General features: G+C 38.8%; 1 protein-coding gene across 1 annotated transcript in view; it reads left to right on the plus strand.

Moving 5' to 3' along the window:
- The window catches only part of LOC121391184 (protein Wnt-5a-like), a 91,449-nt gene that overhangs the window by 19,371 nt on the left and 47,480 nt on the right, over window positions 1–24,598 (plus strand). The window contains exon 3 of the mRNA XM_041522893.1: window positions 8,766–9,058. Coding sequence (XP_041378827.1) covers window positions 8,766–9,058 — 293 coding nt within the window. The remainder of the gene's footprint in view (window positions 1–8,765; window positions 9,059–24,598) is intronic.

Here is a 24,598-nt window from a genome sequence, read left to right on the forward strand (position 1 = left end):
AAAATGGCCTGTACCATTTACAGTCTCACAGCCATAATAATCAGAGCCTCACACCCACTCATCACCCACGCCCGAACCATACTAATTAGAGCGTCACAACCCCACCCACCACCGAGCCATAATAATTAAAGCGTCACAACTCCCACCCATCCTAAACCATAATAATTAAAGCGTCACAACCCCCACCCACCCGAAACCATAATAATTAAAGCGTCACAACCCCCACCCACTCCAAACCATAATAATTAAAGCGTCACAACCCCCACCCACCACCGAGCCATAATAATTAAAGCGTCACAACCCCCACCCACCCCAAACCATAATAATTAAAGCGTCACAACCCCCACCCACCCCAAACCATAATAATTAAAGCGTCACAACCCCCACCCACCCCAAACCATAATAATTAAAGCGTCACAATCTCCACCCACCCCAAACCATAATAATTAAAGCGTCACAACCCCCACCCACCCCAAACCATAATAATTTAAGCGTCACAACCCCCACCCACCCCAAACCATAATAATTAAAGCGTCACAACTCCCACCCACCCCAAACCATAATAATTAAAGCGCCTATCGCCCACCAACCCATGCTCATTTTTGAAACGTCTATAAATCAGTAATACCTAGTTAAATCGTGTTGGACCAGAAACCGGTTAACACACACTGCGAGGGATCGCAGTGGCAAGTCGTGTATCTTGCTACATGTCGGTGGGGGAACATATGGCCAAAATCGTTTTAGAAACCGAAATAACTGGGATTCCAAATTAAAATTCCTGTGGTCCAAACAGCCATTGGCGTAATGTATCAACTACTTGCTGTGTTCAAACCGCGTGCTCGGGGTTCGCTCGTTTACTTTGACGAAAACCAACCTGACTGGTTGCAAGACGTTTATGTCTCCTGCCCAATTTCCAATGCAATTTGCAAGAGAATCACCAGTCGTGGTGGTTTCAGTGTCAAATGCATGCGTCCTGTTACGCATTAGGTATTGGGTTAATCAAGAGCGTAGCGTAGTTTGGATCTAGAGGGGGAGTCAAATATAAACATAGTGAACGTTTAGGTTTACATTTTTTTCTGGACACCTACACAATTAACCTAGTATTGCACTATTGAAAGAAATGATTTAGGCTATTAACTACTCAGTTGCCCCCCCCCCCCCCCCCCCAACGAAAAATTCTAGCTACGGCCCTGCCACCCCCCAGTGCCTACGCACCTGTTCATAAACAACATTTTCATCTAACTTAAATTTGTTATCCACTTTAATGATTAAAAATGATGTTAGTGGTCGTTATGGTTCTAAAATTGGTGTAATGAACATTAAATCCAAAAGACCTCTGTTAACAGAATTAAATAAAAAATTGTATGATTTTCTGTTTTTTTCGTTCCAAACAATTCCACACGACTGGCATATCAATCAATGGCCGTGATATGTGCTATCCTGTCTGCTATTAGTGGTAATGGAAATATATAAAGGGTTTCCATTTAAGACTAAATGTAAGAATTATCAAATAGTTGACAACCAGTAGCCGATGATTAATCATTATTAATGTGCCCTAGTGATGTTGTTAAACAAAAGTCAAGAAACGTTACTCCCATAAGGCGTTAAAGGGAATTAGCCTTACAAAGAACCACGAGTAAACATTTTATGTTTCCTGAGTTTACATAGTGATTTAAAAAATAATCTTAAATGAAGATGGATTGTCATTGCTGGTTTGATGATTTCTACATTATTACGCGATCATCACTAACTACAGCCTTTGTTGTTAAAGGTGAATAGCCTAGACCATCACGAATCTGGAAACGGTACAAGCGAGGGTGTGCTGAAATTAAATATATTGCAGTGACGTTCTTCCATTGGTGCGAGTAACGCGGCAAGAGGAATTCCAATTTCTGACACTTGTCTTTCGCGCAGGCCCCGTGTTAATAAATGACTTGTGAAATCGGTAACAGCCCCTCTCACATTTCAGGAACACCGTGCAGACACAAGTCATGTGTTTACTGTGGGCCATGTTAGGTGTTTCTATGTGTAATTTATAGAACCGTGACATATTTTTAAAAATTTATTTCACAGTGCCACTTGTTCTTTCTTTTGTTTCTTTCGTTTATCTTTTATTCATTCGTCGTTTATCAGTTCAGCTTATTTCATTCATTCACTCACTCCAAAATGTATTAATTGAGGTTTATTCATTCACCGATTCACTGATTCAATCATCCGGTATTAGCATTTCTCTCTTCTAAAATCAACCAAAACGTATTAATCAAGCAACAAACCCATCCACTGGAGTCATTCATTCATTCACTTGTTCCTCCGTCCGTCCGTCCGTCCGTCCGTCCGTCCATCCATCCATCCACCCACCTTTCCATTTATTTATTCATTCACTTACACTCATTCTCATTCATTCGGTGATATTTTCTGATTCAATAATTTATGCATTTACCGATTACTTTGTTTACAAATATTTCCATTCATTTTTTCCTTCCTTCTTTCCTTCCTTCCTTCCTTCGTGTGTAAATGTTCCAGTAACAAAGCCTATAAAAACCAAAAACAAGGCAAGATAAATAACTTTTTCGTAATATTGTTTTTTCTGTTGTGTTTGGGGTTGGGGTTTTTTGTGGGGTTTTGTTGTGGGGTTTTTTTTTTGTTAGTTTGTTTTGTTGGTTTGTTGTTGGGGGTTTTGGTGGGGGTTTTTTGGGTTTTTTTTTGGGGGGGGGGGGGTGTTAACTAATGATTTCACTGTCGAATGAAGATATATTTTATTAATTATGTTTTCCAATGAATTTAATGAAAGGCTCTGACATACTAAATAAATTGACCTTGTCAACACTATTAATATATAGAAGTTTCGTTCTTCAATCTTTAGTATTCTTTTCTATTTATATCACATGGCGCGCGTTGCCTTGTCGATACAATGCATGCACAAACATAATATAAGGTTTTTTAACTGAACAAACTGCATAACTCTCTTTAAAAAAAAGCCATAAAACATGTTTTAATCGACTATTAAATTGCTATAAAATCCAATATCAGTCATGCCGATTAACTATGTTTATATCATTAAACTGTTTTATTTAAATAACACGCATGATAAAATGATTGATTGTCGTTTTCAGTTAAGCAAATGGGATAATAATGCTTTACATCGCTCAGTATATTTAACCACTGCTAGAAACATGATTAGGTCGACCAGACACCACCCACCCACTCACCCCAAACAAAAAACCTAAACAACAACCCAACAACAACGACAACAGCAACAACAATACTAACAGAAACAACAACACCAACATAAAAGAACTATTTAATTTCGTGTTTTTGTTCAGGTAAAGTGTCAATACTCTCTTCAGGACAAATTTATTGGTTTAGTCAGAGAGAGAGAGAGAGAGAGAGAGAGAGAGAGAGAGAGAGAGAGAGAGAGAGAGAGAGAGAGAGCGCTGAAATATGTGAGCTACTGTCGATTTCCTACATATGAACTATGGCCCCATTCCACAACAGAATGGTAGCTATGGTCAGGATGCAGGATCTTAATCCTTATTCTTTAATCACAGTAGACATCGTTGAGACCTTGCTGGGTTTAATGACGTATCGTTTGGCAAATCGCCAAATGCGAATTGAAGATGAATTTGACGAATACTTATTCTTGACTACCCTTTTTCGATTAGCAGCAAGGATCTTTCATTTGCGTCATATCACAGACAGGATAGTACCTACCACGACCTTTGTTGTATCAGTTGTATAGCACTGGCTGGAACGAGGAACAACCCAATGGGGGTCGATTCTAGACCGACCACGCATCAAACGAGCGCTTCACCTTAGGGCGACGTCTAGTCCCACCCCACATTATAGGACCGTTTTCCCCATGAGCACGGTTCTTGGCGCGGTGCGGGTGCGTTACAGATCGATTTTGTTAATATCAGTAGCAACTGTGCCAGAAAACGGCTTCCATAGTAGCCACGCTGTGTGTCAGAGAGGCATGCAGAACTCTGTGCCTTAGCCACACTCGGCGTGGATTAGTGTGTGATGACAGTGCGCTAGGCTGTCGGACTGCCTCGATAGAACACTCGTGTCACTCACACCTTCCCCGGAAAAAATCCGACTCCTTGGTCGCGCCAAGCTTAGCATGGGCTGGACACAGACGTGACAGAACCGCGCTCAAACTGTTAGACCGCGGAACATGCCCCGGAGGGAACTCTTGCGTTTGTCATTCAACCGTATTCAAGTCCTAAGCCCATAATGTTGTTTACTTTCCTCCTTTCGGGTGCTTTTCGCGTTTGTTTGCCACAAACACAATCGTCTATGGTCGTCGCGATTGTTGCATTCCGGTGTTGGGAAGAAGAGGATCATCCGCCGAGTTGGTTTTGTTACAAGAAAGTTGACTGAGGCAGAAGTCAGCGTCTCTCTCTGCCCTCGTGATTTTTAAATATTGGCGAAAAACAAACTGTAGCGTGGTCACCAGGATTCGAACCCAGTACCTACCCGTCTTAAGCCCGATGGCTTATCCACTACACTGGGCGTTAATATAACGCAAAAACAGGTCATTAATGGAAGGAAGGAAATGTTTTATTTAACGACGCACTCAACACATTTTATTTACGGTTGTATGGCGTCAGACATATGGTAAAGGACCACACACAGAGAAAACCCGCTGTCGCCACTTCATGGCTACTCTTTTCGATTAGCAACAAGGGGTCTTTTATATGCACCACCCCGTAGACAGGATAACACATACCAGTTTGATATACCAGTAGTGGTGCACTGGCTGGAACGAGAAAACAAGAAAATGGATATCATTGTTGACAATACCCAAGAACATAACGGTTTAATCACAGCCTGCAAATGTGAAAATCTTAGGTCCAATGAAATGACATTTTATATGTTCAAAACTTGGGAGAAAAAAACCCTCCCCAACGCCGACCCTTGAATCCTCAATTAATATGTAACAGTCAGTTATGCAACAGAGTACTACAATAATAAAACTATTAAATACATGTATTGAATACCTCGACACGAATACGCTTTTTATTAATCTATAAATCTCTGAACCGAAATGATCATCAGATTGTATACATATATATAGCTTTATCAAAACTCTGAAGAAAAAAAAGAAAAAAAAAATTGCACAAAAAAAGATCCTGGCTGATGATACGAAGGCATCTGAAAACCTGCGGCGCTTCGCAACACGTCTTCGCCGATGGGAGAGCGATAAACTAGACCGTTTGCCAGCTAACATTATGGGCCTACTGTGTCCACCTGTAAGAGATTGGGTGGAGTGATTATCTGGCGCGATAAAGCTAATAAAATTCGTAACGTTTTGCACAGCGGGAGAAAGCCTAAACACACATGCCTTAGATGCTGACACTCGGGGCCACTTCTGATTTCATTGATGACAAATTGTAGATGCTCTCGTCTGCTCCGCGAGAACCCGCGTGCTGCATGGATTTCTCTCTCGCGCGCGCGCTGCTGTTGCTTCGCGCTCACATAGAACTGACTTCCAGTCGTGCGCGTGCAGGCTGTATTGAGTTTGAGGAAAGCCTTTGGTGGGGGTTTTCTCTCTCCAATTATTAAAAATGTGGATTTGAAAGAAAATGTAGATTTGGAAGTTTTAGATCATTAAAGCAACACGTGGGGGTGCTATTAGTTCCTATCGATATAAAATCTCAAAACAGCCGTAGATTCGTAACTGAAATGTCAAAATTGAGTTTCGAATCCGTTTCCGTCATAGATTTCTATGACGCACAAAACTGTCATATTAGTGTTAAATTAGTAATATAAACAATATGTATCGTAATAGAAAGAAAGACATTGTTTATTTAATGACACACTCAACACATGTTATCTACGTTTATATGCGCAACTCTTTTCAATTAGTAGCAAGTTATGTTTTATACGCATCCCACAGACTATAGATAGCCCAATGGGTCCACCTACGGATATTGATTATAGACCCACTCAAGGGGTGCCTTGTCGGTATGGTAACAGCTATTATTATTATTATTATTATTATTATTATTATTATTATTAAAATATTTCATCATACAAGGGGTATCCATTTTGTAGTCAACCTTACACCCCTTTCGATATGTACCCGCCGCCCCTTTATATGTACCCAATGCCCCTAGTAATCTATTATTCTGCCCTGGTTATTGACCCCCATGACCCCTATTATGTCTACAGACTTATGTCGCAGAATAATAAGTCATGGTTAAATTGATTTGCCACGTCCTAACAGAATAGCTTTAAAATTCACACACCAACATTCATTAACAGTGTTTATCTTTAATTGGTGAATGTATAGTGTCATAAAAAAAACCTAACACCTTTGGCCCGTGTGAATGACTCTAATTGGTTAATTATTCCCGCATTAAAACAAGTGGATCATATATAGGTTATAATCCTGTATCGAGGCGTCCTTTGAAATTGTAGTGGTGCTTCTGAAATATTATATATATATATTTCTTTATCCCCTCTTTTTATTAATTTTGAACCTGGTCTTAGCATTTAAATTTCAAAAATGCCCCCATCATACTACCTCCTCCCAAATTCCCTCCCCCCTCCCCGCCATGGAATCGGCCACTGGCGAGGTCAGAAACCGAAAGGATGTGGGCACGTTAATACAGTTCCCTTCCCTTCCCTTTGAAAATGTGTCATCACCGGCCACGGTGGTGTAGTGGTTAAGCCATTGGAAATATGGATGGTAGGTACAGGGTTCGAATCCCGGTACCGGCTCCCACTCAGAGCGAGTTTAACGACTCGATGGGTAGGTTTACGGTTACTACACCGACTTCTCTCTCACTAACCACTATGTAACCACTGACCACTAACCCTCTGCCCTAGCCACACAGTCTAGATATCTGAGGTGTGCGCGCAGGACAGCGTATTGGATATAAGCAAAATTGCTATAAATGAAATGAATTTACCATTATCTAATAGAGGAGGATTGTACACTGAATATATGAGCCAACATATGGAATTGTTGACAAAATTTAATTCACCAGGAGGAAAAAAGATTGTAATATGGGACTGAATGTCACATTGACAGACAGCAAAACGCGTAACATTTGAGGGTTTTGGATGCAATAACTATTTGCTTTTACTATTTATGGGATCCCACATTTCTTTCCATCAAAAATAATAGGCCTGTCTACCTGTCGAAGCCACAACTAGCAATAAAGTTGATTAAGCAAAATTAACACGAAACAGTGCTGTAAAACATCAGTTTTGATGACTTTATAAAATCATCAAGCAAATTATGTTATAGTACAGGCGCGGATTTAGGAGGAGTTGAAGGTGTTTTCACCGCTAATATACATCTTGCATTGCTTGTAGACACACACACACATACACACACACACACACACACACACACACACACACACACACACACACACACACACACACACCTCCTTGCAACAAATCCTGGATCCGTGTCTGTATTAAGCTAGCTCTTACCTTTTATGGTGCCAGTAATCAAATCAGTAAATCAAAAAAGTGAAATTCTCACTACAAAATATTTTATAAACTTAACGAGACTACTCGAAAAAGTAACGTCAACACATATGTCAAGATCTGTCGTCAACGACAATTGTCACGTACGTCATTCGTTTATGGCGTCATGACGATACCAGCGTAAGCTTCGACACTTAGCTGTTTGATTGGTTGGGTTAATCATTATATATACCATTTACATAGACACCCCCCCCCCCACACACACACACCAACACACCAACACACACACACACACACACACACACACACACACACACACACACACACACACACCTCCCCGATGTTTTAAACTTAATTTGTACGTAAAAAGAGTACATACTTAAATGATATTTTTGCTGGACACGTAGGGGTGAATGTTGTAAAATATATATATATATATATATATATATATATATATATATATATATATATATATATATTAATAGTAAATAAATAAATCCTACTACTACTACTACTACTACTACTACTACTACTACTACTACTACTACTACTACTACTACTACTACTACTACTAATAATAATAATAATAATAAAAACTTTAACAATGAATGAATGAATGTTTAACGACACCCTAGTACAAAAATATACATCGGCTATTGGGTGTCTCAAATAGTAAGTATATAAAAATATTATTTATATATTAATTATGTAAAACCACAGTGTAAGCAGCTGTGGGGAAAATTATAATACAGTTAATAAACAAACCAAAATGTATAATTTACTTTCTCATTTCACAGGAGTGGGGAGCATACACCAATAATGTACGGGGTCGTGGGTGGGGGTGACTCAGACTTTTCGTGCTTTTCCTTAACTAGTTTCTTATCAATAATTAATTATTTCCAGGCGCGGATCCAGGATTTTTTAATAGAGGGGCCCAAAACCCGTTGTTTTTCATAATAAACTTTTTTAACAGGTGGACGGGATAATTATAATGTGTATTCTGTAATATTTAGTCGTTGAGCAAATATAGTGGGTCCTGGGCTCCTTGGGCCACTGTCTGAATCCGCAACTGATTTCAGTTTTGAATTAAATCACAAAATACTGTAAACCATTAAAAGAAATCCACACACACGACCACACTATAAAACTATATAAAACTATATTCATATTGAATTTCTCTTGTTCTTTTGTTCTTTTTTTTTTTTTTTTTTTTTTTTTTCTTGTTTATCTTCTTCTTCTTCTTCTTCTCTCTTTTTTTTTTTTAGTTTTTGTTTTGACAAAACTTATTATATTATGTATTTTCTTATTCTCTGTTACAGCAAGCAGGGAAGCGGGGTTTACTCATGCAATATCGGCGGCCGGCGTCGTGCACGCTGTCAGCAGGTCGTGTCGTGACGGGGAGCTGGCCAGTTGTGGCTGCAGTCGTGCGCGGCGGCCCAAGAACCTGCACAGGGACTGGATATGGGGAGGGTGCGGCGACAACATAGAGTACGGCTACAGGTTCTCGAAGGCGTTCGTCGACGTCCGGGAGAAAGAGAAGAACCACCCGCGCCATTCCAGGGGGCTCGCCAGGATGATGATGAATCTCCATAACAACGAGGCTGGCAGGAGGGTAAGTTCATTTTGTATTTAGGGGTGGGTGGTTTTGGTTTTGTTTTATTCCTTTGGTGTTGATTTTTCTTCTTTCTGTTTTTGTGTTTTTTTGCGTTATCATTTATAACCATGCCCAAATTTCACAAAACATCGTAAGCCTAGTTTTGTACGTAAACGTAAATCTACGACTAAACCACAATTTTTATTACTGTTATAGTTAAACAAATATAGTTTGAAGAACACATATTTCATTTTCTTTTATCTTTAAAATACTCCAGGTTCCGTAATGATGTAATTTTCTGTGTGAAATTGATGCCAAACGCTGCTAGTAACAGACGTAAACTTACGATGTTAGTGAAATGGGTCCCAGGAGCGTATTCAGAATATGGCTGAATCCCTTTGGTTCGAATCCCGTCGGTGCTCGAGAAAGTGTTCGACCCATCGGGTAGTTCAACCTAACCTTTCGGACAACATCGTGTAAGTGTAACTCGGGACTTTGTTTTTGGTTCGAGTGTTGCGGTGTATTCGACCTTTCTGAGTTCGACCCAACGAGATTCTACTGTATATGGCCGAACCTAGCGCGGAGGTGCAGAGGGCAGTTACACTCTCCAGAAAGAATACAGAAAAAAAGTCTCATTAGTTTAAAAGTTAAAAGTGCCTTTTTTGTTTAGCAGGAGAAGACTATATTACTTTGTACTTATTATTATTATGTTTTAATGCCGCCCCCTCCCCTCCACCCCACACAAATCCCCGGTCCTAGGTACTCTAGAATAATCTTGTTCAGACGGGGTAAAATTTGTTTTTGAAAATAGCTATTTATGCCCTGGTTCGCGATTAGAGTACCCCAAAAACATTACAAAAAATGGGGCGTAAGCCTTTGATGAAAACAGGAATGTTCTTGTTTTACTTTTAAAGGACCATGGTGACTTTCCGGAAGGGCTAAGTGCATACTGTTAATCGAAGAAATGAAATATTTGTAATTCAGTATTTCCAATAAACACCTACGTTTAATATTATTCATAATTTTGTGATATATCACGTAGTAAAATCGTAGGTGTGGTGGACTTTTTTCTGTTTAATTTTTAAAGAAAAAAAATACATGTATATATATTTAAAACTGAGGCTGACGCGCCCTGCATCTCACTATATAAGCCACCATGATCTGCAAACACCATCTTCACTATAGCTGTTTACTGGGGGAAGAGATGACCAGTGCAAATTAGGCGGATCAAAGCGAATTGTTTCATTGAAGCACAACGTATTTAGAATTGTCAGAATGTGATTGTCCGAGCCTCAAGAGTATACGTTACCTCCGCCACGTGTTGTCGCCTGGTCCGGGCCACAATGCGAGGCGATTTTCGCCAGCGACACATTTCGTATGAAAACACATCAAATGAAGTCCTCGCATAACCCCCGAGACACCTTTGTGCTCGCGAAAGAGATCGTGGCATACCACGATATCTGTTCAGATGTTGATGTATTTGTACCTTCGTTGCTTTTAACCCCCGTAAACTGTGCATGCTCGACGTCAATTGATGGAAGAAACTCGTATGTCAGAGCTGTGGTGTGTTTGTGGTGCATCATCAATGGTTAAAAGTTGCTGCTGCTTATGGAATAATGAATGTAACCAGGCGCGAGAGCAGGGGGGGGGGGGGGGGGGTCAGGGGCCTACCCACACTCCATGCTCAATCAATAAAATAAAAATATTATAATATATTTTCCGGGAGAGCTTGACTCGACTCTCCCCCTTGCAACAAACTTCAGTCGCCACAATCTAAACCCTGCACCCCCACCCCCGTTACACTTCCTGTTGACACACCTAGTAACGGGTTTCTTCTGAACACTGCCTGTAAGAATTAACAAAACGTTTGCTTTGTTTAACGACACCGTTTAGAGCACGTGTTGGAAATAACAACTGTTTGACATTCAATAGCAGATGATTTAGTTAATCAATGTGCTCTTGTGGTGTCTTTAAACAAAACCCTAACTTTAACAATAGATACAAGGACGTTGTTTAACTCAAGCGGGTTTCACACCAAGTAGCTGATGTATTTTTCGTGCTGGGGTGTCGTAAACATTCATCCATTCATTCATTCATTCCGCTCAGTCGATTGAACACTTGCCTGAAGTGGCGACAGCGGGTTTCCTCTCTCAATATATGTGTGGTCCTTAACCATATGTCTGACGCCATATAACCGTAAATAAAATGTGTTGAGTGCGTCGTTAAGTAAGCCATTTCCTTCCTTCCTACTTTTTCTAATCCAACTGGGGGGTTTTAAGCAACAATCAAACATGTTTCAGTCTATCCTGCATATAAGATCCCTTGCTGGTATTGAACATTTATTTTTGATTGGGTTTCGTCTGAATACTTCGCATTATAGCCATCATCTAATTATTAACGATTATCGCTTCAAAACGATTTTAAACGAAGCGATCGTACGACATGCGACAGAATCGATTGGGGGACATGACTATTTTGTGGTCCATTTACGTCGTGCAGCGGGAGATGATTTCTGAATTGCACATTGGAATCCAGCGTGGCATGATGGTTTGATGGTCTCGTCGCATGACGCACGACCACCAAGCGATGGTACGATACGGAATCGATCGCCCGATTGCTAATATACAGCGGAGGAGGGACATTGGAATTACCAAACGTTTGACATCCAATAGCCGATGATTAATCGATCGGTGTATTATAGTGGTGTCGTTAAACAAAACAACATTTTTAACTTTGCAATTTTATTGTTTGCGAGCACGAATATAATACAAATGATCATCATGGTTGACAGTGCATGGTCATATGCAAAACAAAGCCAAGTATTTTGGGTGTGGTGATTCTTTGGTGATGCATCGTCGATAGGAATCACAACAACTCTTGCGTCTCTAATGTGTGACGACAAATCACAGTCTAAATTAGTACAATATTTTGTTGTTGGAATAACCAAATCTCTTATACATGGGCTGTTCTGCCCGCCCAACCCAAAAGACCAGTACAATCACCTTGGTGTTTCACAAAATAAGCATACAGTAAAACCGACTTGAGAAACCATCTTTGAGAAACATCCATTTATACCGACTCGTGACTGGGTTGTTGAAGTTTTGTGTGGTGCGTGATGTCCTGTCTGTTGGAAATCTCATATAATTTTTTTTTTAAATATATACTATTCGATAATTGTAGCGTATATGGCCGTAGCGGATTCCCTAACATTGGATCAAGTGCAGTAATACCTGTACGTCAAACACCAGATAGTCGTACTTTAAAGATGAGAACAAACATTTAATTATCTTCCTTCGTCTGAGGTCGTAGAACCATTGGATGATTCCGTCCCAACCAATGTCATTTGACTGGTATATCAATGTCCGTGGTATGTGCTGTCCTGTCACATAAATGATCCTTTGCTGACTGTGGAAATATGTAGCGGGTATCTTCTAATTATTATGTCAGAATTACCAATTGCTGATTACTAATAAATTAATGTGTCTTAGTGGTGTCATTGAACAAAGCAAACTGTAACTTAACTTTTCCATTCGTTTATACTATGTTAATTTGAGACGGTATGATATTTGACTGCTTAGAGTTTGTGCCCATTTAGCAGGCACGATTACTAAATTAAATCAACTGGGCCACTTTAATGTGTTTTTGTGGGGGGATGTGCTATATATTCTTTGTTGTGCCTATATCAGAAGATTTAGTGCGATATTCTCTGCTCGGTACAACATATGGTCTTCTTCTTTTCTGATATGCAAACAGGTGTTGTTTTCACTCAGCAGAGACGGTATATTGAGATTTCACGATATTTATATCATGTAGGAGTATACAACTGACACATAAATAAATGTTTTTTTAATGATACTAGCATCTATATTACGGAATAGTTGAGTGGGGTCCCAAGATGTTTTATATATAATTTAGTTGGGTTTTTTCGAAATTCATAAAATGGATTCTGAAATATTCCACTGCTTGTCGAAACATGTCAATGAGGTGCTTGCCTGCTTGCCTTTACCATAGTTTGACACCCAATAGCCGATGTATTTTTCGTGCTGGGGTGTCGTTAAACATTCATTCATTCGTGCTTGCTTGCCTGAGACAAATGGTTTTGGGTGTAGGACAACAAGTCAAGTAATCTAACAAACTGTCCCACCGGACAATACAACTGATAATCAACATACATATTGTTCGACCCTTTCAACAGAGGGTTGGGATTTAGCTCAGTCGGTTGAGCGCTCGCGTGATGTGCTTGCGTCGCAGGATCGAATCACCTCGGTGGATCCATTCAGCTGAATGGGTTTTTTTCTCGTTCCAACCAGTATATCACAAATGGTCAACGGCTGCAGTATGTGTTCTCCTGTATGTGGGAAAGTACATATAAAAGATCCCTTACTGCTAATGAAAACATGTAGTGGTTTCCTTCAATGACTACAAGTCAGAATTACCAAATGTTTGACGTCCAATAGCCGACAATTATTTAATCAATGTGCTCTATTGGTGTCGTTAAACAAAAAAACATTAACTTTCAACAGAAACATTAGGGTGGGACAAGTTCATTTTAGACGGCACAAGACAAAGAAAATGGAGAGGAGCTTATGAAAGACTGTTGAGCCATGCATAATTTTATCATGACGATTTTTAAAGATATTTTGTCTTTGTTTTTGTTGTTTGTTTGGTTTTTTTGGTTTTATTCTTTCTTTTTTAAATTGGGAAGAAGGAATTGTTTGCAGGTGGGGGGTTTTGAGGGATTGGGGGTAATTTGTTTGTTTTGGGGCTTTTCTTTTTTGTTTATAAAAGAAAGGAGCTTATGAAAGAATGTTGAGCCATGCATAATTTTATCATGACGATTTTTAAAGATATTTTGTCTTTGTTTTTGTTGTTTTTGTTGTTTGTTTTTTTGTTTTTATTCTTTCTTTTTTAAATTGGGGAGAAGGAATTGTTTGCAGGTGGGGGGTTTTGAGGGATTGGGGGTAATTTGTTTTAATTTGTTTGTTTTGGGGCTTTTTTTTTTCTTTATAAAAGAAAAAAGCCATGTTTTCTTAGAAAGTTTCCTTCATACAGCGCCGACGAGGTAAAAATGTATCGACTCTGACACCCAGCACTCACATCACGCGGCGCCGGCGGTGAATCGGCGGCAAATAACTGGGCTGCCATGTAACAACTGCGCTGTCAGTAAGACTTTATTTATTAAAAGAATACTTTAAGAGGTGTCTGGAGAGGCTTGGGGAAGTGGCTGCCTCATCCAAGTACACAGCGCGCTGCCCTGTCTTTATTACGTAATCGCCAGTCATCACGTATATCAACGTGTGTCTTGTCTTGGATTCTTGGTTTTTTTCTCTTGTACAATTCATTCTTGGATGGAGCTGGAAGCCATATTCATGCAATATGTTAAGACATTCTTTAAGTGGTTGTTACTTTTAAGTGCATGTAGGTAATTTTCTTTCAGCCTTAACATGATTTCCGGTTTATCTCCCCCCCCCCCCACCCCCACACACACACCAAATAACCATACATCCTGCTTTTTGTTTTTGTTTTTGTTTTGATTCTTTGTTTTTGTTTGTTTGTTTTTAAACTATCTTACCGTAACATGATTAGATATAAACCATTATACGTGTACCTATAAATACATATGTTCGCTGAATTATTTCAAATTTCGTTTGGCCGTTTGACGAAATAATAATAAATTCGTATGTAAAATATTATTTTTGAGAAAAGTCTATATTGCGATACTACAAAACAATTACATCACGATGTCCAGAAAGTCATTGCTTATCGAGATATTAATATTATAAGCATGAAAACAATTAGTAAACATTCATTTTAATAATGTAAAAAAAATCTTTTGCCGAAAACCTTCTTAAATGGCAACAACCTCAGGATAGTACTTTTAATAAGTCACGGATAACACGAATTGTTGTTAATAGGTAGGCTAAATGGTAAATAACAGGACATCTAGCATGGCCGAAAAAAAAAAAATAATATAAAAAAAAACGAAAGAAAAAAAACAACGGTAGCAATAAACATTTACATAAGACTTGTTTGCTCTATGAGCGTAAAGTTCGTCTCAATACCGACTCCCACCCATTTAACTTTCAGCAGGGAGGTTTGAGGTCTCTACACCGACTCCCTTTGTGTCCCCCCCCCCCCCCCACTCCACCTCTCTTTCTATCTTTCTTTCTTTCTGTTTGTCTGTCTATCTGTCCCAAAATCTTGTAGGCCTAATAACAGTATATTGGACACCGAATATCTGTAGTTCAACGGCCTCGGTGGCATCGTGGTTAGGCCATCGCTCTACAGGCTGGTAGGTACTGGGTTCGGATCCCAGTCGAGGCATGGGATTTTTAATCCAGATACTGATTCCAAACCCTGAGTGAGTGCTGGCAAGGCTCAATGTGTAGGTGTAAACCACTTGCACCGACCAGTGATCCATAACTGGTTCAACAAAGGCCATGGTTTGTGCTATCCTGCCTGTGGGAAGCGCAAATAAAAGATCCCTTGCTGCTAATCGGAAAGAGTAGCCCATGTAGTGGCGACAGCGGGTTTCCTCTCAAAATCTGTGTGGTCCTTAACTATGTGTCTGACGCCATATAACCGTATATAAAATGTGTTGAGTGCGTCGTTACATAAAACATTTCTTTCTTTCTGTAGTTCAAAAACATAACGAGGTGTCGCTAAAAATATTCCTTTAATTTCCTTGATAAAGCGGCGCGAATATATACTTCCGGGAACACGAAGAAGCATGACCGTATTTCTGCAGTACCGCCTCCCACCCAGAGATGAGTTTCAACTCTCAGTGAGAGTCACGTGGAAGTACAATCACTTTAACAAAACTATTCCTCGAGGGAGAGCAAGAGAAAAAATATACGTATCCTGACACAATCAGAAATTCCGATCACCTAAAAATATTTACAGCATCTCCTCTCGGAACAAGAGTTTCCGTTGAGAAGCGTCAATGTTTGAACCCTCTCCCGGGCGTTCGTCTAGACAGACCCGTGACCTTCACCCGTGTCATTGGTGGTGGTTGAGGGAGGAATGCGGAACCCCGCACCTCCTCCGAGATCCGTTGTGAAGGTTTTCCTGTCAATCAGACGACTGCAGCTGTCTTCCTCCTGTATCCTTTCACATATATTTATTTTCGGACATAATGATTAGTTGTAAAAAAAACCCTAAAACATTTTGTACTTTGGAGTTGCAATCTGCAATATCAATTAAAGTGCACAAAAAGAAAAAAAAGAATGGAGAAGAAAAAAGACAAAGATTGAAAGATGAAAACAGAAAGAAAGACAGATAGAAAGATATGTAAATTAAAAAAAGAAGAAAAAAACAAAAGAAAAGAAAAAAGAAAAAAAACAAAACACAAAACCAAATTAGAAATAATTTATCGACACCATCCTTAGGTTATTTTTAATTAATAAATAAATTAACCAAAAAGAAAGAAGTTCAATTTATTCACTAATGAATATCAGCCAAATTGAATAATTGACCATTCTCTGATATATTCTCAAAAATAATGGTTGGTATGTTCAACATCATTCTTTCATAGTTTATTTTAGTGCTAGTAAATATGTCGAGCCATAAGGCTTTTAACTGTACAATTTGTTAACATTCTATCCATCGCCGAATCCATCTATCACCGAATACGACTATGAAACACGTGTGTGTTGTGTCAAGTGGAAAGAAAAAATGGGTGCAGAACGTGTGAAATGGTTGTGTGGTCAACGAACGTGAAGACGTCAGAAACGTTTAGAAATTGGCTATGGTGATTTTGCTGAGAGGCGTATAAATCTGTCTAACGACTCCCCCCCCCCCCCCCCCCCCCCCCCCCCCTCCCTACAGCATCATCTCCCGGTAATTATTTCTTCTTCTTTTTACTATGGGACTTGACTAGCGTCTTTAAAATAATTTTTTATTTTGTCATCAGATTTAAATCTCTAAGTAAAGATTTGGAAAAAGGCAACCACAAACAAACAAACAAATACTTTGTTGAGTCTGGTAAAGCAGAAGGTTTGCCGAGCTTTTGATCAACGGGAACAATTTTCGGGTAGCATTAAAAATCCGGAATTCCATAATAATCCGGAATTCCATAATAATCCGGAGGATTTTTGTTTCTATGTGAGGAATCCAATGTCAAGGACACCTAACCCAAGCTATCCATGAATAGAAAAAACCCAGAACATGTTTTAAGTATTTTTAAAGCATGTTTAATATATTGTCTTTATCAATTAGATTAATGAAAAAAAATAGAACGTAAACTTAAATTGAATAAATATGCCCATAGCTTTGGCGTTGAAGCAAATTGCTGTAATTGCGGACTGTTTAAAACATGTGTTATCAATTATGTGAGTTATTTCGATTTAGCAGAATGAAAATACCAACACAATGTGCTGCTTTCTCTGATCTCTCTTTGATTATGGGATGAATGATTGGCCTCCCTGCAAATCTCCCGTCTCGCTCTACAGAGAGGTGCCACCCGCCCGTGATTACATCAGGATTAGCAATGCTTAAGTGGAATTGGCAAACTCGTATCCGTCGGAATCTACCGAAATCAACAGACTAAGATGTTACTCGGAACCGTCGTATTGTCTGGTACCACCCAGGATTTACAGTATGTTGGAGTTTACATTAATTATGGATAATTTTGAACATTAATAAAAAAAAAACCCAACTAAAAAAATAAAAAAATAAAAATTTCCACTGTTGATATTTGGGACATTTGAGAAAGGGTGTTTCTCTTTGTGGGAATCGGGGGTGGTGGTTAGAGGAAGGGCGGGTATCACAGTACCACAAAAATGTTCTGGGTTTTCCTACTATGTATAAATAAAGATAATATATCTGGCATGTTTGACATTCAATAGCCTTTTAGTGCTTTAGTGTTGTCGTTAAACAAAACAAACTTTACTCTCTTTTTCTGTCTGTCTGTCTGTCTGTCTGTCTCTCTCTCTCTCCCTCCCTCCCTCTCTCCCTCTCTCTCTCTCTCTCTCTCTCTCTCTCTCTCTCTCTCTCTCTCTCTCTCTCTCTCTCTCTCTCTCTCTCTCTCTCTCTCTCAAATACATATACAAAGCCCTTACTGCAAATGAAAAAAGTGGACTACTAGTATATTATATCAGAATTCCCAAAATGCTGTTATTAAACACAACAAACTTTATGTTTATTTATTTTCGTATCTCTAAGCCACTATGTCATTAATCCAACCGAAACTGCTTAGCTGACACTGTACTAAACTAGATATGAGTCCGAAAATAAATCATCGAAATCATCATCATGGTCCCAGGTGTAAATTTGCACCTGATGGTCTCACGAACGTTTTGTAAGTTATCTCTTACTAACAGCATATTTATCACATGCAGTGGAAACCATGTTGCTGTAAACATGTGTATTTTAATGCCCACAACAGACACACAACCGTCAGTTTCTGGTTCGCGCAAAGTGCTCGCAAGTCCTTTGGGGACTTCGCATGTTTTATGTCCTTAGTCGGGACAACGTGATTACTCCCTGTTTAGCCCATTTCTAACTTTCATATGCATTTAATACGCGTAATTGCATTTGATTATACACTGGTGGATATGCAAAAAATGTGTAAAAGTAATTAAGCTAAAGATAACATTGAAGGTTTCCATTTTAAAAAAACATGGATTTCACATAAACTGCATTTGTGCAACGTGTAAACTAGCAGATCGTGAAAGAACATAGCATGTTTATGCTGTTGTATCGAAATTTGATTCTTAAAGCGACATACTCTAGTTTTTAAATAGCGTTTTTTTTCCAGTATTATAGCCGTCTTTTATCATTGAAATCCAACATTATAGATTAGATTATACATTTCCGTATATCTGAAGTGTTCCTAGTCATCATGGGTTTTCTAATATCACAAAATGCATTTTTCATATCTTTAAAAACGCACGTACCTCTGAGAAATAACGGTTGTGGAGACGATCTGTAGTCCATTTAAAAAAAGTATTTTCCCGTTTCAACGGCACAGCTTTTGTTTCACTCTATTTTAATTTTATCCAAATGTGTAACAGGTTTGTAGATTGCTAAAACAAGGCTCTGCGACTTTAACAGCAACATATCTTAATGTGTATATCAGTTTATCTTTGAGAAGTAACGGTTATGAAGACGATATGACATTGTAGTCTATTTTAATGGTATTTCCCCGCTTTAAACTCACAGTTTTGTTTCACTCTGATTTAAAAAATGTTTAATGTGTCAGGTTTGTAGATAACCAAGTTAGTGTCCATTTTCTCGCGTTCAAACTAGGGTCTGCCTCTTTAACACGTCTGTCTGTCGGTCAGTCTGTCTGTCTGACCTCCTGTCTCGTTAAATAAAACATTTCTTTAATGTGTAATTTTACTCTCTTTCTGATAGTCTGAAACACATCTCACAATGGTAGAGACAGTCCCTTTAAAATTTAAGTATTGTTGTTATGTTTTTTATTGTTTTTTGGAGGGGTTTTTGGCTCTGTTTTTCAACGTATCTGTCTGATTTACTGTCTCTGTTCCTCCGGTCGTATGGTCGAACCTCCTTGGCGGACACGCTAGTTGTTTTTCCTGTCTCAACCAGTGCCCTCACGACTGGTATATGAAAGGTTGTGGGAAAGTGTATATGAAAGATCTCTTACAACTAATGGAAATATGTAGCTTTAAAACCTCTCTCTCTCTCTCTCTCTCTCTCTCTCTCTCTCTCTCTCTCTCTCTCTCTCTCTCTCTCTCTCTCTCTCTCTCTCTCTCTCTCTCTCTCTCTCTCTCTCTCTCTCTCTCTCTCTCTCTCTCTCTCTCTCTCTCTCCACTTTATTTCCTTTTTTTTTTCTGTCTACATCCTGTGCCCGAATCTTTTATCTCTTTTTTGTTTGCGACCAGTGTTGCTGTGTCATGGTGTGTGGTGGCGATTCTTCCCACTGAAAAATACAGTGTTCCATAAAACAAACCCCGTTACACCTACCCCCTTCACTCTAATCCCGCCAACTTTAATTGTACGACATGGATTGAAAACACTTAACGCCGGTCCTTCTTCCACTTGAGGTGTCTTTTTGTCATCGCGGTGACTGACTCCCTTAATAATGTTGCGAACTTTGAGCAAGATCATGCCATTACGCCATTAGAGGTGGAATTCTGGCCGATAATTCTCTTAATTGTGCGCCTCGGCTAGATCAAAGCCGCTTACCTTGGCCACGTCTCTAGCCGCGGGGATCGAGCAGATTTCTGCAACATATAATTACGTGTGTGTAACCATCCAGTGTGCATAAATAATGTTACCTTCTTTATACTCCAAAGTCCCTCATTTTCGACATACACTACTTGTATTGTGGTTGCGAGAATACAGCAGGTCGTGCGCATAATGTGTTTTTAATGTTAGTGGTTCCTATAAAAGCAAGACTTGTTTATTTTTGTATATTGTTACGCAGTTTTAACCTACATAATTATATAACGCACTCCTTCAAATCAACCGCGGTTTTAGCTTTGCCAGTGAAGACACTTTGCATGTGTCTACAACGATACCATTTACGAAAAAAAAAATGGACTGTGAAGCCTAATTTGCGATGTGATAGTTATATTTATTGTGCACGAAGCCAAACCAATGGTACAGGTGTCCAGATCCGTGGGATACAACTTACAGTCAGCCCAAACAACAGCAGTAATAGACAGCTGGAAATTAATTTAGCACCGCCTAGTTTTGACCATGTGACTTATACTTAGCAAGTACCTCTGACCATATCATGAATATAATAATAAACAAGGCATCTTCTAGATTATGGTAGCCCCACTCCCATGGCTAGTGATATTCAATGTTGGGCTAGTACATAACTACTAATGCCATGCCCGACGACAAGTGAAAAAATGTGTCGGATGTTTGTAAATATGAATATCCTGCCCCAGCCCCAAACCCCTAATGTTAGTGATTTTAAGCTATATCTACTTCTTTAGGTGACATCTGATTATAATGTTAGTGATTTTAAGCTATATCTACTTCTTTGGGTGACATCTGATTATAGTGTTAGTGATTTTAAGCTCTATCTACTTCTTTAGGTGACATCTGATTATCGTGTTAGTGATTTTAAGCTCTATCTACTTCTTTAGGTGACATCTGATTATAATGTTAGTGATTTTAAGCTCTATCTACTTCTTTAGGTGACATCTGATTATCGTGTTAGTGATTTTAAGCTCTATCTACTTCTTTAGGTGACATCTGATTATCGTGTTAGTGATTTTAAGCTCTATCTACTTCTTTAGGTGACATCTGATTATCGTGTTAGTGATTTTAAGCTCTATCTACTTCTTTAGGTGACATCTGATTATCATGTTAGTGATCGATTATCGTGTTAGTGATTTTAAGCTCTATCTACTTCTTTAGGTGACATCTGATTATCGTGTTAGTGATTTTAAGCTCTATCTACTTCTTTAGGTGACATTCGATTATCGTGTTAGTGATTTTAAGCTCTATCTACTTCTTTAGGTGACATCTGATTATCGTGTTAGTGATTTTAAGCTCTATCTACTTATTTAGGTGACATCTGATTATAATGTTAGTGATTTTAAGCTCTATCTCCTTCTTTAGGTGACATCTGATTATCGTGTTAGTGATTTTAAGCTCTATCTACTTCTTTAGGTGACATCTGATTATAACTATTATTTAGTAAAATTGTATTAACTTAAAGTAAAGTAGGGCTAGTGAATTTTTAATTGTGGCTAGTAATTGTTTTTAATCACTGATCCCATGGCTGGTGGATTTTATAAAAATTCTAAAAGCCCTTCTGATATAAAATACTGAACTATGAAATATATATATGCGAAATATATTGAAATTTTAAAATAGACATGAAGTTACACTGCCGTTATATCAATATTTAATTAATTCTTTATTGAAAAAGACAAAAACCCTAAATATGCTTTGAAAGGGTATGATAATTAACTATGGAGCTGAAATCACACTGATGTGCTTCTCTTAAGTAATTTATTCACGTCATTTCTGTAAATACTCAGTAGATACAGAATATATAAAATATCTCAATATCAGGTTTAAATCTCTCAAGTACGCACAACTTCTTTTGGGCATCTTTTGACTGCAATACTATTTAGATGGTGTTTAGCTAATTTCCAGGTGAATGTATATATGTGTACATTCATTCATTCATTCATTTCATTCATTTCAAACAGCAATATTATACTAAGGTCAACCTAAACACCAGTAATAAATTACACACACACACACACACACACACACACACACACACACACACACACACACTGCGGTCAATTTGAACAACAGCAATAACCACTGAGGTCAATTCATACCAAAGCAGCGCTCATAATTGTACGAAATCAAACAAAGACTGTATGAGAAATAAAATCAATTCAAACAAAAGCAATGTACACGCTGTCCATTCACACAAAAGCAATAATATGGACACTTCAAACCATAAGTAATGCCCACTCGATTTCGTTTGAAGCAATATTAACAAGCACTCGAATACAGGCTCAATAGCACTTGATCGTGTATCAAGCATCAATAAGCTAGTTTATTATGAAGGGTTCTACGTCTTGTGGCCAGCACCGCAACGCTGGTCGCAAAAAAAAGAAGAAAAAAGAAGAAGAGAAAAGCTCCTGACCCAAAAAGAATATGATTGAGTAGGTTTTTGGTCCGGTCATTCAGTCTGCCCTGAGAAGCGTCCATGTGTTACGGCAAAGGTGTGGAAGTAAAAGTTTGTTTTGTTTAACGACACCATTAGAGCACATTGATGTATTAATCATGGTTTGTTGGATGTCAAACATTTGGTCATTTTGACATAAAGTCTCAGAGATGATAACCCGCTACTTTTTTTTTTACATTAGTACCAAGGGATCTTTTATACGCACCATCCCACAGACAATATAGCACATACCACGGCCTTTGATTTGCCAGTCGTGGTGCACTGGCCGGCACGAGAAATAGCTCAATGGGCCCACCGACGAGGATCGACCCCAAACTGACCGCGCATCAAGCGAGCGCTTTACCGCTGGGTTACGTCCCGCCCCTAGTCATTGAGTTTGCCCTGAGAAGAGTCCAGGTGTTTAAAGCAAAGGTGTGAAATGCTTGTGAAGAGATGGCGGTCAGTCACGGCCGCGTGTCAAATTTCACTCTCTCTCTCTCTCTGGTCTTCTTCCCAACAATGGGCTTCTTAATCCTTCTGGACCTATCGCGTGCCCTCATCTTTCTTCTCTCTCCCCCCCCCCCCCCCCCCCCCCCCACCTCCAACCACCATGCGAATTAGCCCTTCTGTCCAGTTACTTCCCCGTGGGCAATGTCATACGTATGGTTCTCTCTCTCTCTCTCTTTCTCTGTACGGCTAATGGATCTGGCGATGTGTTATCATGCGGGGTTTTGAATTTCGGATGCCCACCTTCGACGGGGATAAGCGAACAACAAACTAAAAGTTATTTTAGCTGAGAAGGCAGATTGACTTTGACATTGCCTTCTGTTTAACGAGCTTTTCTCTTTTATCTGTCCTGTTTACAAATTGTATCCACGGCTTTTGTGGCAGGCTTCTTCCGACCTGATCCTTTCAGGGTCATCTTAAATGGATGTCCACCGGGTATTGCTATAACCGGGTCACTTCCAGATTTCACTTTCCTCATATTTTTTTCCTTTTTTTTTATTTTTTTGGAAATACAAGATGGTCAGGAATTAAACATCTAGATTTAGTGTAGATAGTTTGGTTCCAATATAAACTCTGATTATATGTTTTGTAAAATGATTCCTGTTAAAGAAGTTCTCACTCCTAGTTTGGAGAAATGGTACCATACCTCTGGGGGTTTTTTTTTATAAATACAGTAGGCAGTTAAAAATAAACGTTTTTTTGTTTAGATGGGGGAAAATTGGAAATATTTGTTCTCCTGGTTTGTTTGTTTTTTGTGGGGTTTTTGACAGACAACCGTTTTTGTTATGCTTGAACAGTTTAAATAGTAAATACAGTACATGTATATAGTTTGGATAAAATTAGTTTGATTTTGAATAAAATTCTAAAAATGTATGTTATTAAATATTTCGTTTTCGAAACATAAAAGAAAACAAACAACCTCTCTTTTATTTTGGTCAGGCAATGTAGTCCTCGTCAGAAATAAAAACACCGTTTGATTTTGATATACATATGAACTTTGAAAATAACGTAAGATGTAAACACAAATAGGTAGTTTTGAAAAGAACATTTCATTTTGGTAATTACATTTTGGAAATACAATTGGTTTAGCTGAAACCGGTTAATTTTTTTTTAATTGTTTGGGAAATCTAAATACAGTATGTAGTTTTGAAAACGTTTAGAAATTATTTTTTGTTTCTTTATTATTTTTGTTAAATAAATACTAGTATTGTAGTAATATCAGCACAGTACTTGGTGGGAATACCAATCTTTCTTCGAACGTAATCAACCGGCCTCGGTGGAGTCGTGTTTAGGCCATCGGTCTGCAGGCTGGTAGGCACTGGGTTCGGACCCCAGTCGAGGCATGGGAGTTTTAATCCAGATACCGACTCCAAACCCTGAGTGAGTGCTCCGCAAGGCTCAATGGGTAGGTGTAAACCACTTGCACCGACCAGTGA

The sequence above is a fragment of the Gigantopelta aegis genome, unplaced genomic scaffold, assembly GCF_016097555.1.
Source record: "Gigantopelta aegis isolate Gae_Host unplaced genomic scaffold, Gae_host_genome ctg1905_pilon_pilon, whole genome shotgun sequence".
Classification (NCBI taxonomy): Eukaryota; Metazoa; Mollusca; class Gastropoda; order Neomphalida; family Peltospiridae; genus Gigantopelta; species Gigantopelta aegis.